At 32.4% G+C, this 21,823-nt stretch overlaps 1 protein-coding gene across 2 annotated transcripts; it reads left to right on the plus strand.

The window, feature by feature from the left end:
- Nucleotides 1-10,566: 10,566 nt before the first annotated feature.
- Nucleotides 10,567-21,087, plus strand: LOC127247585 (uncharacterized). Of its 2 annotated transcripts, none has more exons than XM_051269499.1 (11): nucleotides 10,567-10,827; nucleotides 12,007-12,050; nucleotides 12,476-12,578; nucleotides 13,396-13,519; nucleotides 13,678-14,087; nucleotides 14,203-14,367; nucleotides 14,592-14,976; nucleotides 15,115-15,418; nucleotides 16,045-16,206; nucleotides 18,519-19,016; nucleotides 20,139-21,087. In XM_051269499.1, the coding sequence occupies exons 1-11, from the start codon at nucleotides 10,647-10,649 to the stop codon at nucleotides 20,427-20,429; spliced, it is 2,667 nt and encodes an 888-aa protein (XP_051125456.1). In that variant the 5' UTR covers nucleotides 10,567-10,646; the 3' UTR covers nucleotides 20,430-21,087. The 2 variants fall into 2 exon arrangements, with proteins under 2 accessions (XP_051125456.1, XP_051125457.1); XM_051269500.1 differs by having other exon boundaries at nucleotides 14,212-14,367.
- Nucleotides 21,088-21,823: the final 736 nt, after the last annotated feature.

Genomic DNA, 21,823 nt, shown 5'->3' on the forward strand with positions numbered 1-21,823 from the left:
ATGGTATGTACGAGACTGGATCTCGCTTATGCGGTTAGTGTGGTGACCAGGTTTATGTTAATCCGGGTAAAGCTCACTGCCGAGTTGTAAAGTGGATCTTGCGATATTTGAAAGGAGCGTCTGATATTTGTTTGGTATATGATGATAAAGGCCATGGTGATGGTCTTGTTGGCTATGCAGACTCTGATTACGGGGGTGACTACATGAAACGAAGATCACTGACTTGTTTTATCTTCACTCTGTTTGGATGTGCAGTCAGTTGGAAGTCTACTTTACAACCAACGGTGCACTGTCGACGACTGAGGCGGAATACATGCCAATGACTAAAGGTATTAAGGAGGGTATTTGGTTATATATTCTGGTGCAGAGTTTGGATCTGAAGGTGGAGAAACCGGTGCTATTCTGTGATAGTCAAAGTGCTTTGAGTTTGGCTAAAAATCCAGTGTATCATGAGAGAACCAAACATATTGATGTAAGGTTGACTTTTATTCGTGGAGGAAGACAAGTTTTCTATTCAAAAAATAGCTACATAACACAATCCAACTGATATGTTGACAAAGGCTCTACCGACGGAGAAGTTTGAGCACTGCTTGAACTTTGTGAATATTCGCATGAGGTAAAGCCCTCTCGGGGCATCTGGCAGGAAGGAGACGACTGAGAGATACTGACAAACCTTTGGCGGTTGGAGAAACTCCAAGTCAAGGTGGAGATTGTTGAAACGTGACTTGGATTTAGCGGTCTACCCGACCCCAAACTAAAGCGAAAGGGTTGTTTTAATTGGTAGGGTTCCTTTTGGGCTTATCCTAATTAATAACAAATAGGCTTAGGTTTTATGGTGTTTTGGGATGCTTATAAATAGACATCTATGGTTCTTAGTCGGATGACATAATTGTAAATCTTTGAATCAGTATAATAAAATCTCTCTGGTTCCTGCCTATGGACGTAGGTATACACACCGTCACCGAACCACGTAAAACTTTTGTATTCTTTATTTGCTTTCTTTATCATTTTCTCGTAATATCTACCATAAATTTGACGTAGCTAAAATTTTTAAATCTAATTTATTCTAAATCTAAAATGTACATACAATGGTTATTTGAAGAGGAAGAAAGAATAAGAGGAAAATGAGAAGAAAACGTAAGAGAGAGGAAGAGAAAAAAGGGAGTTAAAAAGAGAATGTTAGAAAGAGAATGTTAGTGACGAAGAGAAAGAAAAAAGTAAGAGAGAGAAAAGAAAACTTGAATATGGCTTCTGCTGCACCGGGTCTGTTGCCAAGCGTTTCAATGTTTTTCCATCATTACAAAAGTCATTGTACTTGTTTATTTTAAAAACTGTGAAGAAAAATTTTTATTCTGACACAAAATTCTTGGAGTTATTGTGTTGCTCTAAGCACAGGGAGTTGAGATTTCTGCCACTAGGACATGTTTTTATCCAATATTATAAATATGTTACATATTCAACATATAAAAAAGTCAATATTTCAATAAAAAAAAAAATACTCCCTTTATCTTAAATATGATGCAATATTTATTTTTAACACGTGAATTTAAGTAGATGGTATTACATAAGATGATTTGAAAATTAAGTTATATGATAAGAGATAAATATGTATATCTATTTGAGTGATGTGATGAGATAAAATATGAGGTAAAAATTAAATATATTCAATTATTTACTATTTTAGAAATATTGCAGAATGTTGGAAACATACTAAAAATAAAATATTGTAAAGTGCAAAGTGCTTGGAACGGAGGTATTATTATTATTATTATTATTATTATTATTATTATGTTAACTAGATATTTCTTATAATTAATGTTAAAAATAATTCAAAGTAAAAGAGTATAAAACAATGGTATTGTTCGACGGTTTAAATTTTGGGATGAGATTTGATTAGTAAAAATTGAATTGAAATAGTTGTATAATGTGATATAAATAAATTTTGAGAATGTAAAATAATTTTTATTATAATATAAAAAATAAGTGTTTGATTTGAAAAATGTTTGTTAATTAGCTTCTTTAAGAATTTTTAAGTTATTGAATGGTTTTTCAAGTGTTTGATAAATCAAACAACTATATTAAAGATGTGTTTGGTCATTAGCTGATAGTTGTTAGTTGATTCAATTATCCGATTTAACTACCTGATTCAATTATTTGATTTAATAACTTCTTTGACTAACTGATTCAATTAATTATTTATATTAAAGTGTTTGGTAAAACAATTATTTAATAGAAAAAATTATAAAAAATATTCCCCATGTATACCTCATTATTATTTTTGTCTTATATTTATTTTACTGAAAAAATAGATCTCACATATTTGCAAAAGTCGTTATTTCTATCATTTGGCTGCGCGTGATCGCAGATGACCGCGCGTGGGGTGAATGTCACGCGCGGGCCAAAAGCTAAAAATAGCGAATTTTGTAAACATGTAAGATATATTTTGTCAAATAGATAAATATATGACAAAAGTGATAATGATGTATATATTTTCTGCAATTTTCTTTTATTTGATATTAGTTGTTTATATGTAAAATGATAATTAAAAATATTTATACTCTCTCCGTCCCATTGAAAGACTGTCATTTTCCATTTTCGTCCGTCTCAAAACAGGGTTACCATTTCCTAATTTAGTAATTGTACTATATACCTTACATAATAAATACCCTTCCAACTTACACTATATTACACAAATGTCATTACTTTTATATTACACAACACTAATAGGGATATTTTCGTCTTTTTACTACAACCCATTATAATACTAATATTAAAAAATCTACGTGCAAAAGTAAACGACAATTTTGTACTAGGACGGAGGGAGTATTTTATTTTGTAAAATATTAAATTGTGTTATTTTGAATTTAATATTTTTGATATTTTTTTATTTAGTTATAAAAAATTGTAAAAATATTATAAAATATGTATTTTTATTATTTTTAAATTTAAAAAATAATAATCCACATTTTCATTGAAAAATATAAGTAAATTTTGTTTTTATTGAGAATCACGTCAAATGTAAAATAAGAATTATTTCGTGTATATATATATATAGATATACTATGTTAACTATTGATTAAGTCATTATGAGTGTTTGTCTGGGGCTTTGGATTTTCAATTGGGATTTGAATAGTAAGAATTTTGAATTTGAATAGTTGTATGATGTGATATAAATAGGTGTTGATGTGATGTTTTGAATATAAAATTGATTTTTAGTATAATATAAAAAATGAAAAATAAGTGTTTGATTTGATATATTTTTGGGTAAAAAATTAGATGAATAGTGTATTTTAAATCCAATACCCCAAACAAATCATTTTTAATAAATTTATTCTATTTTATTTATTTTAATATAAAATTTATATAATATAAAAATTAATATAAAAATAAATTATCAATATTTATATTGTTTTAATAAATTATTTATATTTATATATTTTACAAATAAAATAATTTATATATAAAAAGTGATTATTTTAAATTTATAAAAGTAAAAATATAATATAGTAAATAAAATACTCCCTCCGTCCCATTTGAAGGGTGTCATTTATTTTTTGCATGTAGATTTTTAAATATTAGTATTTGTTGATGTAATTTTTCAACAAAAATAAAGTAAAATTCAAAGATATAGAAAATATCCTTAAACTTGATTAATTAGTGCCTGAGATTAGGAATCTCTAAACACTGTATGGTACAGAAAATAAACTGGAAAATAAAAGACTGAAATTTAAAGTGGTGATCCCCAAATCTAACTTTGCTTTGTTGAAGTTGATTGAAGATGCCTTGCCAAATGATGATCCAAATCCTTAAATATTCTTTGAAGAAAACGTTCAGAACCGTCGCACTGTTTCACTAACCGTTCCCACCAGTTACAGAACTCAGAACTGCCTCTTTCATTGACACATGTCTTTAACCGCCTCGCCAACCGCATAACCCAACGACCGACCAACCGACCAATCTAGATACATAATTGGTCGCCAGATCAAAAGACTCACTCGTCGCCCCATCAAACGACCACTATTTGGTCTCTTCAATCGTCTGACCTATCAATAGACCTTTCTTCGCCCGACTTCCTTTTTCGACTGACCCCCATAGCAGCCAACCTTTGTATCAACCGACCCATTTATCCGACTGCGGATAATCCGACCTGCTTGCCCGACCGCGGACCATCTGACTTGCTTATCTGATTGAGAACCAACCGACTGAGAACCCACCGACTGACTCTGGATACCTTATTATTATTATTATTATTATTTTGTGCGTAACAGTATTATATTGGATTGCAATAATAAAGACAAAAATACCCCTATTAGTATGGTATAATATAAAAGTAATGGCATTTGTATAATATATTGTAAATTAAAATGGTATTTATTATGTTAGGTAGGTAGTACAATTACTAAATTAGGAAATGATAATCTTGTTTTGCGAGGAACGAAAATAGAAAATAGTAACCTTTCAATGGGACGGATATGGTATATTAAAATAATTAATAAATACTGCAATCAAAATAAATTTATGTATTGAAATATATGATAAATTTTAGCTTATTTAAGTTTGACCACTAAACAAACTAATTTTGGAGTGTGCTTGTTTTGTGAGATTATTTGAATTTTTTTATTTGAGATATAGAAAATTGAGTAAGTAATATTAGATTGTATTTGGTTAAGAGAAATGAGGACAAATAAATTAAAATGACTTAATTTCTCTTGTTTGTTTGAGTTATATAATAAATAATTTTCATTTCTCTTTTTTCATTTCTCTTCCATATGCACAGAAATAATGTTGCAGTATATTTTTTTAATTTTTTTTTACTATTTAATTTTTATAATTTTTTTAAAATTATATTATTTCAATTTTACAAAAATCAAATTTAATTTATTGTTAAAGTATTTAATTTTTACGATCTTTTAAGAAATTATACTAAAATATAATTTTAAAAAATATCGTATATAATTTATATTTTTTTTGAAAAAAATCACCAAAAATATTTTTTATTAATTCTCATTCGTTAAAACTTTTTTTATCCGGTTAATCATTTATTCTTGTTTGATCATTCATATAGCTGCATTTTTTTTTTCTCAACTAAAAATAAAAGAATTAAATCTCATTCTCTACTCAATTCTATTTCTCCAATTTCATTCTCTACTCTTATTTATATTCTCTGTATCAAACGCCCCTAAAAGTAATAAGCTTGTGATACTTTTTTTTTTTTTTTGAAGAATATGTTTATGATAAATTCTGGAAGAACCGATGTTTGTAAAATTAGCATTTTAAAATAGCTTATTGCAAAAAAAAATTAATTTTTGAAACATTGTATATCATATCGTTTCATATTAATTTTTTTATTTTAATATTTTTTATTTGTTCTTAAAATTCATTAATTCTTTCACACATATTAATAGATATATCTATATATCATTTATTAATTCTCTCACACATTAATAAATATATGTTTACATGATTTATTGATTATTTAAATATATTTTCTTCTGATGATTTATAAATTTAAGATAATTGATTTTTTTTTATGTCAATTATGTTATTTGATATATCTATATATCATTTATTAATTCTCTCACACATTAATAAATATATGTTTACATGATTTATTGATTATTTAAATATATTTTCTTCTGATGATTTATAAATTTAAGATAATTGATTTTTTTTTTATGTCAATTATGTTATTTGTAGAAATTCTAAATTTATTAAAATAAAGGCAAAATAAAAATTATTATTATTAATTTATTTATATATTTTTTATCACATATTTTTTTTTTAAAAAAAATGAATATAGTTATTTAAATTATAATTCTAATGAAAATATATATTAAGGGTGTGTTTGTTTTAGGGTTTGGATTTTGAGTTGAGATTTGAATAGTAATAATAGTATGATGTGATATAAATAGGTGTTTATGTGATATTTTTAATGTAAAATTAATTTTTAGTATAATATAAAAAATAAAAAATAAGTATTTAATTTAATATTTTTTAGAAAAAAAAATTAAATGAACAATAAAAATCCTAAAAAATCTCCCCAGAACATACACTCTAAATAAAAACTATATAATAAAAATACATATACATGAATTTTTTGTTTTTTTTTTAACATTTATATTACTAACAAAAAAGAATGCTCATATTTTTCAATAAATTTTTATTATGAAACATTTAAAAATAACAGAAATAATAGTTTAATATAAATTTCATAATTTTAAAAAAGTAATAATAAAATTTTACAAACCTCCTACTTGAAAAGTTTAACTAAATATTTAAAAAATAAATTATATAATATATATGGACAAAATATTGTGTTATTTTTAATAAACGCAAAATTTATATAATTTATATTTGATTTGAATTTAAAACGGGTCTTATTCTCTAAATGAGTCCTTCTGATTATCCTTTTGGGTCGATTTGTTTTCCAACTTGGTTTTCTATGGCTTCTTTGATCCGAAGAAATTTGGTGTTCGGTTTGATTTTGCCGGACTTTAGAGAGCTTTGGTCTCCGTGCGGGCGATTCGATCGTCGGCTTTGGATTTGATGTCCTCTTTGGACGATTCGTGGCTTTGATCTTTGAATTGTCTTTGCCGCCTTTTAGAGAGCTTTGGTCTCCGTGTAGGCGATTTGATCATCGGCTTTGTATTTATGTCTTCTTTAGACGATCCAAGGCTTTGATCTTTGATTTGGCTTTGCCGCCTTTTGGAGAGCTTCGGTCTCCGGGTGGACGATTTGATCATCGGCTTTGGATTTGATGTCTTCTTTAAACGATCCGAGGCTTTGATCTTTGATTTGGCTTTGCCGCTTTTTGAAGAGCTTCGGTCTCCATGTGGACGATTTGATCATCGACTTTGGATTTGATGTCTTCTTTGGACGATCTGCGGCTTTGATTTTTGGTTTAGCTTTGCCGCCGTTCGGAGGGCTTTGGTTTCCGTGTGGACGGTTTGATCACTGGCTTTGGATTTGATATATTCTTTGGACGATCCGCAACTTTGATATTTGAGGATGTGGATTTGGTGCTCCATAACCTTTTTGGTAGCGTGTCCCTTTGACTTTTGGATCGAAGAGGGCCTAGTTGATGCTTTGGTGAAGAACGCGATGAACGTCTTGAAGCTTTAAGAGGAACTTTGGAGACCTTCCCTTGGCTTTGACGAATTCCTCAACGGCTTTGAGAGCTTTGATCCATCCTTCGGCTTGGACATACAACGAAGAATGTTAACTCCATCGATTCGTCAACCAATATTGGATCATTTGTCCAAATCAGTGACTTTCGATGAAGAACGCTTCGAAGGACACGAAGAACATGAAGAACAATACAGAGAGAGTCTAGAGACTTACCCATTTGCTTGAATCCTCGATGTAACTTCGGTGTGTCAAATGAACTGGCCATGGTTCCTATTTATAGAGGATGAGTGGCTTCGGCTTCCTTTTTTAATGGTGCCACGTGGCACATTTTGATTGACCAATAGGAAGATTTTATAATATTTCCTTTTCCATCAGATGCTCTTTTCCATTCTTGACGGATTTGATTGTGCACCTTCCTTTCTCGCCAAGATCTTTATATCATTGCCCTTTTCGGAAGATATTAATTTATATACTTCCTTTATTGACAAGATTAATTTATTTTGCTGCCAAATTTATTATGGCTCTATTTATGCACGTAATGTTTGTACGATATCTTCCATTTTAAGTAGATTTTTGCATTAATGGTTGATATTTATTGTACAAAAATTAACATATGTGCAAAATTAAATACCATATATTTATATTATTGGAATTTTATTTTCTTCCAAAATATATGATATTTAATTGATTTTAGACATATATTTTTAGTGTCTACAAAATGCCTAATCGAGACTCTTTTAAGCCGACGCAAAGCGTTTAAGACGTTAATGAGTCTCGAAACATAAGTCAATTTATTTTTTGACTGATTTTTTTTTATGGCTATCATTTTTTTGAATTTTTTTTTTTGCCAATATTTTTTTCAAAGGGCTTTTTCTTTTTTTTTTTGGATGAGATTTTTTTGGACTCTTTTTTTTTTTTTGGCATGATTGACTGTACTTGGAGTTATATTCCAAGTTGCCTACGTATCCGGTGAAGGAATCAAGTCATAACGTAGTTCAAAACAAATTGAATTTGTTTATTTTTGTTAAACAGTTTATTCTCGTGTTAAGGAGTCTTATTAGAAAGTTTATCCTCAATCCCAGGAGATTGAAGAAAGTTTATCCTCGTTTTTAGGAGATTGTAGAAAGTTTATCCTCGTTTCCAAGAGGTTGTAGAAAGTTTATTCTCTTTTCTAGGAGATTTTAGAAAGTTTATCCTTGTTTCCAGGAGATTGAAGAAAGTTTATCCTCATTTCCAGGAGTGTGAAAAAAGTTTATCATCGTTTTTAGAAGGGTGAAGAAAGTTTATCCTCGTTTCTAGGAGGGTGAAGGTATGACTGCCACCACTGTTTGAAGTGTTGTATTTCTCGTCTTCTGAGAAATCTTCAGTAGGTGGTCCATACATTCCACTAAACATTATGTTCAATTCCATGTCATGAGCGCGAGTGGCGAGTTCTTCAAAAGTATGGGGTTGGATCCCTTGTAGGATGTATTTCAAGCCCCATTGCATTCCTTGAATGCACATTTATATGCCAAAAGCCTCAAATAGACGGTCTTTGCAGTTAAGGCTTAGACTTCTCTAGCGGTTGATGTAGTCAATTACTAGTTCATCTTTCCATTGGCGGCTGTTGGTGAGTTCGGTCATGCTGACGGTTCTCTTTGTGCTGTAGAACCGATTCAAGAACTCGTACTTTAGTTGTTCCCAATTGTCGATGGAACCGGCCTCTAAGTCGATGTACCAATCGAAGACATTTCCCTTTAGTGACCGCACAAATTGTTTGACTAAGAGGTCTCCATATGTTCCAACATCGTTGCATGTCTCGACAAAGTGCGCTATATGTTGCTTTGGGTTGCCTTTGCCGTCAAATTGTTGAAACTTTGGTGGTTGATAGCCTGTTGGCATTTTGAGGGCGTCAATAGTGTAAGACTTGGCGTAAGTGTGCGTCGGCCTTGAACTCCATTCGAATTCTCTTTTGATTGCCCCCTTGATGTATTTGTCAAATTGTGATATATGGATGAAGGAGTTGGATGATCCTTGAAATGGATTTGACTCCGCCACATTTTCTTTGCCATGACGTTGCTCCACAGTTGTTCCCGCTTTATTTTGGGCCGCTGGGGAAGATGGTTGTTTTTCGGTTGCATGACCGGCTTCTTCAGGCTTGTTCAGCTTTGTGAGAAGTTTTTCGAGTAGGGCGTCTTGTTGTTGCATATGTTGAGACATCCCTTCGACGATTTTGACTAATGCGGCAAGCTGGTCTTGTATATTCGAAGCGTTGATAGTTATTATTGGAGCAGAGCTTGATGCGGTTGAATGACTTGAAATTGGCCGAGTAGGTGGCATGAGAGTGCCTTTGAAGCTTTGATCTTCCTCGCAGACTTTGATCCACAATCTTTGAGTCCTCAATATTTGAAACGTTGGTAGTCATCATCAAAGCAGAGCTTGATGCGGTTGAATGACTTACAGTTTGTTGAGGAGTGAATAGTGCGATAATATTTAAAGATAAGTTTTAAAGATAAATAAAAATATTTATTGATTGATGAGAAAAATAAAAATAGAAGAGTTTTTGAGTAAATCATATACATAAAGAGTTAAAAATTTAATTAAATTGATTTATATTTGTTAAATGTATTTAAAATTAATAAATTAAAAAAATAAAATAAAAAGAGATCATCTTTTTACATCAAAAAAAAAAAAAAAAAAGAAAAAATACATCATCTATGATGGTATATACTACACTTTTCAATTTCAGTATGTTAGTCATATTCGGTTTTTCAGAAAAATTATATATTTTAATTTTATATTAAATTTTTTGATTTATCATTTTTTGTATTTTAATTAGATTCATGAGTTCTTTTAATTTTAATAAAAAATTATTTTATTATACAATGATTTTTTAGAAAGATTATATATTTTAATTTTATATTAAATTTTTTAATTTATTATTTTTTGTATTTTAATTAGATTCACGAGGTCTTTTAATTTTAATAAAAATTTATTTTATTCTATAATGATTTTTTAAAAAAATTATATATTTTAATTATATATTAAATTTTTTAATTTATATTTTTTATATTTTAATTAGATTCATGAGTTCTTTTAATTTTAATAAAAATTTATTTTATTATATAATAATTATTTTTACTAATATATTTTTAATTTTTAATTATTTATTATTTATAGTCTACTAAGTATTATATTAAGATCATGTAAAAAATAAATAATGTTTTTTTTTTTTTTTTTATATATAATAGAGATATTATGATCTAGATAAAACATGTAAATTTTCAAATTAGAAAAGATAAAAATTGAAAAACATTATCGACGATCCATACGAATGCATTTATATTCTTCGCATAAACCTTCCGGAGGTTATTGCAATTTGAAAATACTCATACGGTATATATATCTATGCAATTATATAATTTTCTATATAATCTCTATATATAAATATAGAGAGAGAGAGAGAGAGAGGCATAGAGAGAGACAGACGGGGACGCAGACACAATAGCGGCGTCGAGGTATTGCAGAAGAAGGGGAAGATGAGCAGCAGCGGGGCTAAGGGAGGTGCAAGTAGGGTTCCGATTCCCGCCGGCGTCAAGAAGACGGTTGAGAATATTAAGGAGATTACTGGCCAGAATCACTCCGAGGATGAGATTTATGCAATGCTCAGGGAGTGCTCCATGGATCCCAACGAGACCGCGCAGAGGCTTCTACTTCTCGGTGGAATCTCCTTTTCCCTCGCTCCCTCTCCCTTTTTAATTGTTTTTCTTCGATGCTTGCTTCCGATTTTGCTTTTGATCTGTGCCGTCACTGTAAATGGGCCATTTTCATTGCTGATCCGTTCGTACTGTCTTTGTTTGTATGCTTTTGTTTGCTTCGGTGTATGTTATTGGATGAATCAGTTTTGGTGTGAGTTGAGTTTTACGGGGAAGTAATTGTGAGTGGATAATTGAAAAATTGGGGTTTATCTACTGTTGCATTTGTAGTGAGTTGGGAGTTGTCTGTGTTTGTGTTTATCTGTTTTTGTTACTCAATGAGATTTTTTTTTTTTTAATTTTTTTTTTTTATGTTGTCGTAAAGGGCGACCTTTGTTTCTGTCACAGAACGATCTTTGTTGTTTCTTTATTTTATCTGATGAGCATTCTGGTCTACATTAGTTGTGATGTTTCCATAGAGTGCCCTGCTATTAGTTTATTTACAACAGAATTGTAGCTTTAGATTCATTGGTGGCAGTATGAAACTAAGGGTGGTGTTATTTTTTTTCAATAGATTGCATTTTTGGAGATAAGATTAGTGTATGCTTCGGTGTGATTTTGGGTAGTAATGCATGATATTCAATTTAATTGTCTAACTTTGAAATATGATGTAGTTATTGGAGTGGCATGGTGTCGGAATGTTTGCTTAGGTATGAATAAATCTGAAATTGGAATTGAATTAAGGGTAATGATGGCATAGTTATTGGATATAAATTTTTTAAATAATATTTATGAAATAGAAAATGTTTGTTTGGGATGAGTTATGTGGTGAAATAGAAAATGTAATTGGGACTTGAAAAATGATACTCAAACAATGCAATGACTGATGAACTCTTCTGGCAGCTGCTCATTTGAATGTATTTGTTTTCATATGTGAACTTTGCTTATTGAATTTGAAATGGAAAAACTTGCCTGGATCTAGCTGCAAGATGCTGGATCTGGAGGGGGGCCTGTACCTAGAATGTCTGTAGGAATTTTTCACTAGCTAGAATGTGAAAAATTCATTTCTTGTATTGAATATATGTCCCATATATTTTGAAAGTAACCGGAGAAGAACATTTTTTTTTGCATGTTTGAAACTCATATGTGAGCTTCTTTGATTTCTCTAATGATAATTCTGACAAGTGTTTGTATTCTTCCTCAGATACGTTCCATGAAGTGAGAAGAAAACGTGATAGGAGAAAAGAGGTACTGCTATGTCACATTGAACATGTTCTATGCACATGTAAAACAGCTAGTGTTTATACATCCAACTTGTGTTACTTGCTTTTCTTGTCTCATTGATAAATCTCCTGAGAAATGATGTTGCAATAGAAATTTCACTATCATAGCTGTCATGTATACATATCTAGACAATGTTGGTACTGTTTCTTCCCATAAATGGTTGAGAGTGACAATACCAGGCTTCATACCCAAAAACAAATTGTGATCATGTTCCTGTGATATTGACCCTTATAGTAATGTCCCTCAGTTAACTTCCATAATTTTTAATCTTCTCAACCTGATAGTGCAGCATGGGGTATTCTTATTGGAAGGAGTACATTTCTGTAACTTCGTCAACCAACTCCCTTTCTCCACTTGCTCACATTGAATTACTTTTTCTGTGTCTTCAGCCTCAGACTAAGGAGCCTGGAGACTTAAAGTGGAAGTCTGGTACTCAGGCTAGGGCAAGTAGACCGGGTCGTGGGAACTATCCATCACGATACATATCTCATGGTGAGCCTTATTTAGATGCTAGTAGATATGTAGACTCACTTCCACATGTGCCTTTGAGCTGAAGCTTGAGTTGTCTGTATTTATGCTGTTACTTGCTCTCATGGTTAAACCTACTTCATTGACGGCCCATACCAGAAGAAAATGAAAACCCATCAAGTGACTGAAATTTGTGGACTAAGTACAGTTACTTCACGTAGGAGGATTCAAAGTTTGGTAAACTGACTGAACCAAGCCTAAATTTGAGTAGTTACCAAATCCCAAATTGAAATTATAATTGGAGACTCAATATATTATAATTAGAAATCTAGCTTCTGGTTAATTGTCAATCTGGATATCATTGGTGTGTTAAGTTGGTGATTCATTTATTTATTTTTGTGTCTGGAATCGTGAGGGTTGAATAGTAAAAAAAATGAACAAAGCGCATGTAACTTTAAGTATAAAATTTGCTTAGGGTTAAATAAGAAATATATAGTAACCCAATTCATTACTTCTACATTTGCATTTGAAAGATTCAAATCATAAAGTAATATGTTACTTATATGTATATAGTAAAAAAAAATTGTTACGAGTTCACAATATTTTAGATTGAAAATATAATTAAGAATAATGCTATATGTGAAATATTATATTTTAATGTAAATTTTTGAGAACTTCAGATGCTTTAGTAAATTTCTTTGTCAAACCAAAGTGAATGTACACAAATTGTACCAGAATTCCAATTTGGTTTTATTCAGAGTTACCTAATGTGTGTGCCTCAGCTTTCACTTCACTACTCATTCCTTCAATTTTCTTTTATTTTCATGTAATTTCTTGTCAGATGTTGGTGGTGGAAGAAGCTCCGCTTCTGTAAAGGAAAATGCTACTGGTCCAGATAAAGGCACCAAGACCCATGTGGCTCTTTCTAAAGACATCCGAAAGAAAGAAATTTCTTCTGCTGCAAGGTGTGATATGTGATTATAACCTTCTTGATGAGATGCTTGCACAAATCTATGCTTTTATCTAAAATAGTACTTATGTGATGCGCCCTCCAGCATAAATTGCTCCTCAGGTCCCCCACTCCTCAATGTTTTCTGAAAGTTCTTGTCTTTTGTGTTTGCAGCTCAATTACTGCTGTGTCTAATGGTCCATCTGGTATTACTTCAGAGAGTGCCAATGTTATTCATAAAACCCATGCATCTGCAGGTGGAGGTGTTGACCAATCCAATACAACTTCTAGCATGAGTGTGTTGGACGGACCACTTCCGCCATCCTCCCCTATTGCTTCCATAAAAACTTCCAAGGATTTACACCAGCACCAGATGATAGAGTCGAACAATGCGTCAATCTCTTCTTCAGAACATGCTTCAGGATCTTATCTCTCTTCTTCAGATCCTATCTTAGTGCCGTCTCCAGATTTTCCACTTCCTACTGCTGTGGGCACTATTCGACGTGAGGTGGGAAGCCAGCACGCTACTGCTGAATTTGTTGATGACAATCCTTCTCGGATCAAACAACCTTCTGTCAAAACCTGTATGTTAGTTGCCCTAATACTTGTGTATGTTTCACATTTTAAAAATATCAATTTATTCTTCAGTACTACAGAAAACAAAGTAACAGAATTTGCGCTTCCTAATATATGTAATAGCTCCTTCAGACGGTGGGATACATAATTTGAAGCAAAAGATGCCGAATGATTTCCCTGTGGTTGGAAAGAATCAGAATGTAGAGTCTACACAGACTTCATCTCCAACTGTCAGCAGACCTTCATCAAACTACAGCAACCGCTCTCAAGGAGTTGGCGTGCAAAAAGGCATGTATCTTGATAAAAAAATATGGAAAGTAGTGTTCCTTTTGTCCAGGTTTAATGTCCCTTTAATTATGAGCAGCTTCAATGAAGCTGTCATTTTTTTTGTGTTCTTTTTTTTTTTTGGTTTGAATGTGATAGTTTTCTACATTTTTGTTTTGATTGATATCAAAATATAGAGCATATCCATTAATTTATTTATTTTTCTATATTTGTATAATTTCCAATAGTTGGTCCTGGAAAAGAGTGGAAACCAAAGACTTCAAGTACCAATATTGGTCAGGGTGCCAATGCAGCTGCCTCAGTAGAGGTTTCTGCAGTAACTGTACGAAGTCCTGAATCTCAGACAAATCATGATATCTCCACTCCACAAGAAGATGTTTTTGAACTTCAGAGGAAACTAGAGGATTCTCAGATATCAGATGGGGAACATGTTATTATTCCTAATCACCTACATGTCCCTGAGGCTGGAAAACTTGGATTTTGTTTTGGAAGTTTTGATGCTAGCTTTGGGTTGGACATTAACAAAAACGATAATCCAGGAAGTGAGAAGACAGCACCATTGACTGAATCCTCTGAAGCGGATGTGGAACCAATGAAAGAGTCACACCCAAGGTCTGTCTTTTCTCCTCCAGTTCCTTCTTTGATATTTTGTTTATCAATGGCTGGTCAAATGATGCTTAATATAATTTGTTTATAGGTTCCACTCATTTATTTCTATTTTTAAACATTCTAATTTCTCTTTGACTTCAGTTACCAAAATGCATCAGCACCTGCAGAAGATACTGAAATGAAATATCCTGACCATCCCCAGTCACCTTCACCAGGACCAGAAAAATTTTCACCTAATGAAGTTGAAGTCTCATCCTCTGTTATCCCCAATTACAATGAAACACAGCCTGAGGTTACTCCCGGAGGCCTTCAACATCAGGTGGCTGCTCAAACTTCTTCAAACTATAATATCGGTGTCATGCCAACAATATTGAGTGCCAATCTTACACCTTTGGAAAGCTCAGAATCTCAAGCCCGTGATGCTCCTCGGCTCCCAAGCTTTGTTGTATGTTCCCTATTCTCCATTTCTATTAATACTTTCATAATAGCAGAAGTGCCAGTGTGAGTATGAAATTAATTTTTTTTTAATTGTCAATTTTTAATCATGCAGCAAATCATATAATCATATTTATTTTGACAATGAAAATAAAAATAAAAATCAAATAATTTAAAAGATAAAAAAGAATGAAAGATAAAAGTGAGAATATGAGAAAAATAAAATTATGAAACAAGATTTAGTACAAAACATCATAGGAGTAATTTAGAAGTTTAACTGTGATACCAAATTAGTCCTTTCTCATTATATTTAAATAATTTTTCTAGACCAATATTCAAAACTAATCGAATATCTCTCCCCACCTTTTCTGTATTTCTCATTCCCACTTGATTAGTGACCTGTTTTATTTTGACTTTGTGCTGACCTTGCTACTTATGGTTTGAAATGTTGGTGTGTGTTTGCATTCTGCAAAACTAATCGAATGTTTCTCCCCTCCTTTTATATATTTCTCGTTCCCACTTGATTAGTGCCTTGTTTTACATTGACCTTGTGCTGATCTTGCTACTTATGGTTCAAAATGTTGGTGTGTTTGCATCCGCTAATGTTGGCTAATAATGTTATAATATGCCATTCAGGTGCCACAATCTTTTGATCCAACTAGTTATTATGCTCAATTTTATCGCTCTGGCATGGATACTGATGGCCGAACCTCCCCTTTCCATCCTGCTGCTGCTGCAAATAAATTTAATGGAAATGCAGGGCTGGTCTCTCCACAGACTTCTCAGACACCACAAGAGGTTTGAGCTTTTGTAATCTCAGCTGTTTTCTCTTTCCTTCTTATATTTTCTCTATGAATAAGGATGGTTTAAAATCTTTGTTGATGACCAAATTGGCAAGGTGAACATTACTCTATGTTTAACAGTGTCTCATACTTTGTGGTTTTGGTTTCAGACGGCTTTACCATTTTTAGTGTTACTTAAAAATAATACTTTTAGAAGAGCTGAATGTCCACCCAACCTATATGTTTAAGTTGGTAGAAAGATATATCACTATTATATTATTACATCCTCACCTGCACTTTGTGTTGATTTTGTTAAGTGTTTTACTTGTGATACCTTTCCAATTCTTCCCTTGCCAGTAGTGAAAATTCTTTTGTACCGGGAAACCCATCCATTGTTGTTTCTGGTGTATAGTGTGGCATTTTACCTAATTCCAACATCAACATATTGCTCACAAAAGATCATAGAGAGGAAGCTTTAGAGGAAGTTCTATCAATCTTAAGATTTTTTAAGATACAATATGCCTGTGGACTTGGAAGTTGAAACCAAAAGTTTTAAGAACTGTTGGGCAGCTATCAACTATAGGATCAAATATGTGCAAACGTTAATAGCGCATTGCTACTATGTTAAATATTCAATACTGAACATCTTTTAAGGATTGATTATTTGCAGAATCTATTTGAGCTTGCTTATGTGTCCTCTTCTCTCATTATTTGGGACCTTTGGAATAACTAGGGTGTGTTTGTTTTCAATTTACACTTTATCAAAACACACCGTTACAAACAAGGTGGGTTGGAGATGCCTTGGCGACACCTCAATGACGCCATGGCGCTATCCCGGTTAGCCCAAAACATTGTGAGTCTCCCACCTAGGTCAGCCTAGGCCCCCAAAACCACACCTACCTCAGACCCTAAACCCTTAAGCACGATCGAACCCTAACTCGCCATCCTTTCTCTCCCTATTTGCAACTTCATTTCGCCGTTTCATCTCACCATTTCATTCGCCGTTTCATCTAGACTCAGACTCTACTAACTCTAGTACTATTTTTTTATTTATACTATCATAGTGACAGTGTATTGCATTAATATGTATTATTTATTTTTTAATTTATCATTTAGGGTGCCAAACCCCTATAATTTTACTATTTAGACTGTGTTTTTTCAAAAAATAGTGATCGTGTGTTGCATTATTATGTATTCTTTATTGTATAATTATTTATTTTTTAATTTATCATTTAGGGTGCCAAACCCCTATAATTTTACTATTTAGACCTTGTGTTTCCCCAAAAAAAAGTTACATTTTTTTCTTCTCACGACATATTCTATCAAACATTATTTTAATACCAAATTTAAATTAAAATTTTCTAAACCAAATCAAAAGAAACACACCCTTAGAAATTAATACTTATAACACAGAATATATAAAAATTATATATAGTGCACCGTGTTCGCCATTTTGTCGCCATCGCCATGGTGGTATGGCGGGCGCCATATCGCCATGGTGGTATGGCGGTCCAAAGGATCTGCGCCGCAAAAGGACGCCGTGCAACCTTGATAGTAACATATTTTTACACCACTTTCATAGTTTTGAATAACTAACAACAAAAATTTCTAAACTCTGAAAAACACAGCCCTAATGTTCCCACACTTTGGGTGTGTTCACTTTTGATTATTATTATTATTATTATTATTATTATTATTTCATATTTTTATGTTTGTTTGGTTTTCATGTCTTTGAGGTGAAATAGTTAAATGTGATGTTTTAAATGAAAAATTGATGTTAGATGTGATGTTTGAAAATTGCACTTAAAATCACAAGTAATATTCTCAAACAATGTTATAGTTTGTAATGCATTGGGTATCAGGTATTCTTTCATAATAAGTTTATTCTGATTGCTCAAGTTCCTTAAACTTTTGGGAAATCAAATCGAATATTATATCATGTATTTGCAGTTAACTGTACATAGACCTGTCAAGGTTGCAAAAATGTAACTATGTAATGCTGCTGCTTCCATTATTATCCAACTTGTCATGTAGGATAAAGATCTGGGAGAACAATTATTTCCAATTATAAATGGCAAATAAAACTCATTTTAATGGGTACAAATTATGAAACTTGACATGTGCTCAGGATTTCGGTAACGGAGTTTGCTTACTTTGGTTGGTTCGAAGGTTGATGTCAAATTTGTCATTTGATTTAATAACTTGCTAAGGAGACCATTTCAGCAGTTCATGTTTAGTGATATGCTGTTTTATCTTCTATCTGCATGCCATCAGATGATCATGGGTACATGCTTATATTCATCCTGAAGTCAAATCTACTTAATTCAGTTGCAGGGTGGAGTTCCGTTGGTTTTGTCCACAGCTTCTGCAACGCCATTGGTGACCCAAGCTGCTGGGGTGATGCAAAGCACAATATCAATGGCCCAACAACCTCTTCCTGTCTTCCGGCAACCAACAGGGGTTCACTTACCTCATTATCCTCCAAATTACATTCCATATGGTCCTTATTTCCCCCCATTTTATGTCCCGCCACCTACAATTCACCCCTTCCTAAGCAATGGTGCATTCCCCCAGCAGCCTCAAGCTGGCAGTTTGTATCCGACTGCACCTGGAACAGCCGGAAAATACCCAGTTTCTCAGTATAAGCAGGGATCAAATACAGGAAGTTCAACTCACATTGGATTGCCCGGTATCTACGGGCCATATGGTCTTTCCATGGCCAACTACTCTTCTGGTTCAGCCGCATCAGCTGTTACATCAACATCTAATGACGATAATTCTGCTTCTCAGAACAAGGAGAACAACGGCTATATGAGCAGCCAACAGGTGCGTGTTATCTTTAATATTTGATCATATGCTTTTTTGTGTGACAATGGAAATTATTTGCAAGATTTCTTCTCATTTAATTAAATTATTCTTGATAGTGATAAATAGTTTTATTATTATTATTATTTGATGTTTTGGTAATTTGAATTGTGCTGTAATTAATATATGACCTACTTAATAGGTCATTCTGAGCTGTTATATCTTAGCATCTGTTTTATGTGGTGGTGTCGTACGGTTTACATTCTTGTAGAAACTCTGCTCCTGTTTGATATTAGAGGTGCACATTTGTTAGTAGGCAAATCCAATTGAGTATATGCTAAGAGTTTCTGCTTGCGAATATGCTTAGAGTTCAGTATTTTCAGAAGTTTGTCTTTGAAAAAGAAAAAGTAGTTTATTCGGTTTCGAAATTGGTGTAGTGCTAATTTAAATGTGTGTGTGCACATATATATTCTCAAATTAAGACTTCTAATTTCTATATATTCTTAAATTAAGACTTCTAGCTTCTATATGCACTTGTATAAAATAGTAGATACAATTTTTTTTTCCCTTTTTGAATTTCATTTTTGTTTTATTTAAGTTGTGTTCTTTCGTAGATTTTAACACTGATTTTTACTATTCAAATTTTTTTTTTCTAAAAAAAATATCAAATCAAACAATTATTTTTCTTTTTTTTTTTATATTATATTACAAATTTATTTTATTTTCAAAACTCATATCAATATCTATTTATATCACATCAAACAACTATTCAAATTTAACTTTTTACTATTCATAAATCCAAACCCAAAACCACAAACCCACAAACAAACACACCCTTAGTGTTTTGAACAAAAAGTACAATTAAAATAAAATATAATGAAAAGGTTTTTATGTTTTGTTTTGTTGTTACTATGTACACTAATTTGTACTACCAAACTTGTATTTCGAAGTCGAATTTTCAAAATATATTATGCTGAATACTGAACAGAAATAATATCCATAGTTGTGGTTAGGTTCACCTGGATGACCAATCTTTTAACACCTCTATCTGTATATGCATTCGAGTTTTGACTTGTCTAACTTTTCCTCTACATATTGTTGATGTTACTGATGTTGGTACTACCTCATTACTATGTAATGCAGAATGATGGTTCCGGTGTATGGTTCACCACTCCTGGTCGAGACATTTCCACCTTGCAGACCAATTCTTTCTACAACCTTCCTCCAGGCCAACTAGCTTTCACACCTACACAACCAGGGCACGGAACCTTTACTGGGATTTTCCACCCGGCACAAGCTGTCACAACGGCCAACGTGCACCCTTTTTTGCAACAATCTCAGCCCATAACCAATGCTGGGGATATGACGGGCCCTACAGCTGGGGTATACCAGCAGCCACAGTACACACAACTTAATTGGCCGAATAACTACTAAGCTAAAACCCTTCTTCAAGGTATGGACAAGTTCAAATCCCGAATCTTCACTACAGGATTTACAAGATTAAAAAAAAAAAGAACAGAGACAACCTGAAGACTGAAGATCCCCAAGTAAGTGTAAATTAAATGGAAGGGGCCAATAAAATTGGCTGATATCTTTTTGCTATCCTAAAAAACAACGGTGGTAAGTTAATTGGGGCTGGAATGCTTACTGTGCCTCTGTTTCTCCCTCCTTAGAGTTGGCATCGTAATTCGTTTGAGTAAATACTCGGGGAACCTGCCCTTTTATAGCTGGTTGGTAGTCTTGCTGGAGGTGCAATTCTTTTTCTTGTTCTTGTTGTCTTGTCCTGTCCCGAAGTTTGAAACTTAAACAGAAGTTATAGGTGAGATTTGTAGGCATTTCCCCTGTTGTTTTGATCTCCCGTATTTTTGCCCCGTTTCTTGTTTGTGCTGTCTGTGTTCTGTGAAGGGAGAGACTTAGACGATGTAAGGATGCAAGTGTTGTAACTGTGGCCGCTCTTCTGCTATTATAAGGTTTTCATAGTTTTGGAATTACTTACTATTGTTTTGATTTTATTTTAATATCCATCCAGTGTGGAAATGATCCTTATTAAGTACTCCAGTTATCATGTGACTACTTGATATTTTTGGGTCTATAGCCGGGGGATTGTACTGGATTTGATATATTTTCCATTGTCTGTGCAATTATAATTTAGATTTTGTTTTATTTTTATTTCTTTAGCAATTATTATAATTTAGATGCCCCCTCTGTGTAGGTAATGTATAAATATTTTGATTTTTCTTTGTATTGTGCGACAGGATGCATAATTATTCAAGTTGGTTGATTCAGTTGTGCGTTGTTTTAGGTTAGCACTGTGTTTATATGATAGGAATATATATATATCCTAGTGTTTTGTTCGCGTAATGAATTTTGGTATATATTGTTAGGAATATAGCAGAATTCATTAAAAAATTATATAGATATATTTATTAATGATGTATATTTCTACCAATTATTTTTATCTATGAATATTTTCAAAAATAATGAATGGTCGGTTTAATCCCAAGGGAGAGTAATGAAAATTTAATCCCATGTCTAAGTTCAAATGTAAACAGGTGTATGAATATTGATGTTATCTATTGTCTTGGTAAATGTTGGGATAATCGTTCATCAACAATGGTGAGTTGGTGACAACATTTAGAAAAGCTGGAAGGGAGAAACATAGATGAAGTATACCGATTATGACATGACAGTTGAATGGCATGATTTTCAAGATGATAGAGATGCAGTGTAGAGACAATCGAAATAAGGTTGAGAGGCTCATGAAGGGAAATAGGATAGTATGTTTTCATGAATTTAGCTATTAGACTACAACACTAGTATGATATTGT

Source organism: Andrographis paniculata, unplaced genomic scaffold (assembly GCF_009805555.1).
Source record: "Andrographis paniculata isolate CXL003 unplaced genomic scaffold, ASM980555v1 Contig32END, whole genome shotgun sequence".
NCBI classification, from domain to species: domain Eukaryota; kingdom Viridiplantae; phylum Streptophyta; class Magnoliopsida; order Lamiales; family Acanthaceae; genus Andrographis; species Andrographis paniculata.

Excerpts from the sequence above, each read along its gene's own strand:
- LOC127247585 (XM_051269499.1), top strand. The coding sequence starts at position 10,647 with ATGAGCAGCAGCGGGGCTAAGGGAGGTGCAAGTAGGGTTCCGATTCCC. Across the intron at positions 10,828-12,006 it reads GCAGAGGCTTCTACTTCTCG|ATACGTTCCATGAAGTGAGA; the intron begins GTGGAATCTCCT and ends ATTCTTCCTCAG. Across the intron at positions 13,520-13,677 it reads GAAATTTCTTCTGCTGCAAG|CTCAATTACTGCTGTGTCTA; the intron begins GTGTGATATGTG and ends TTGTGTTTGCAG.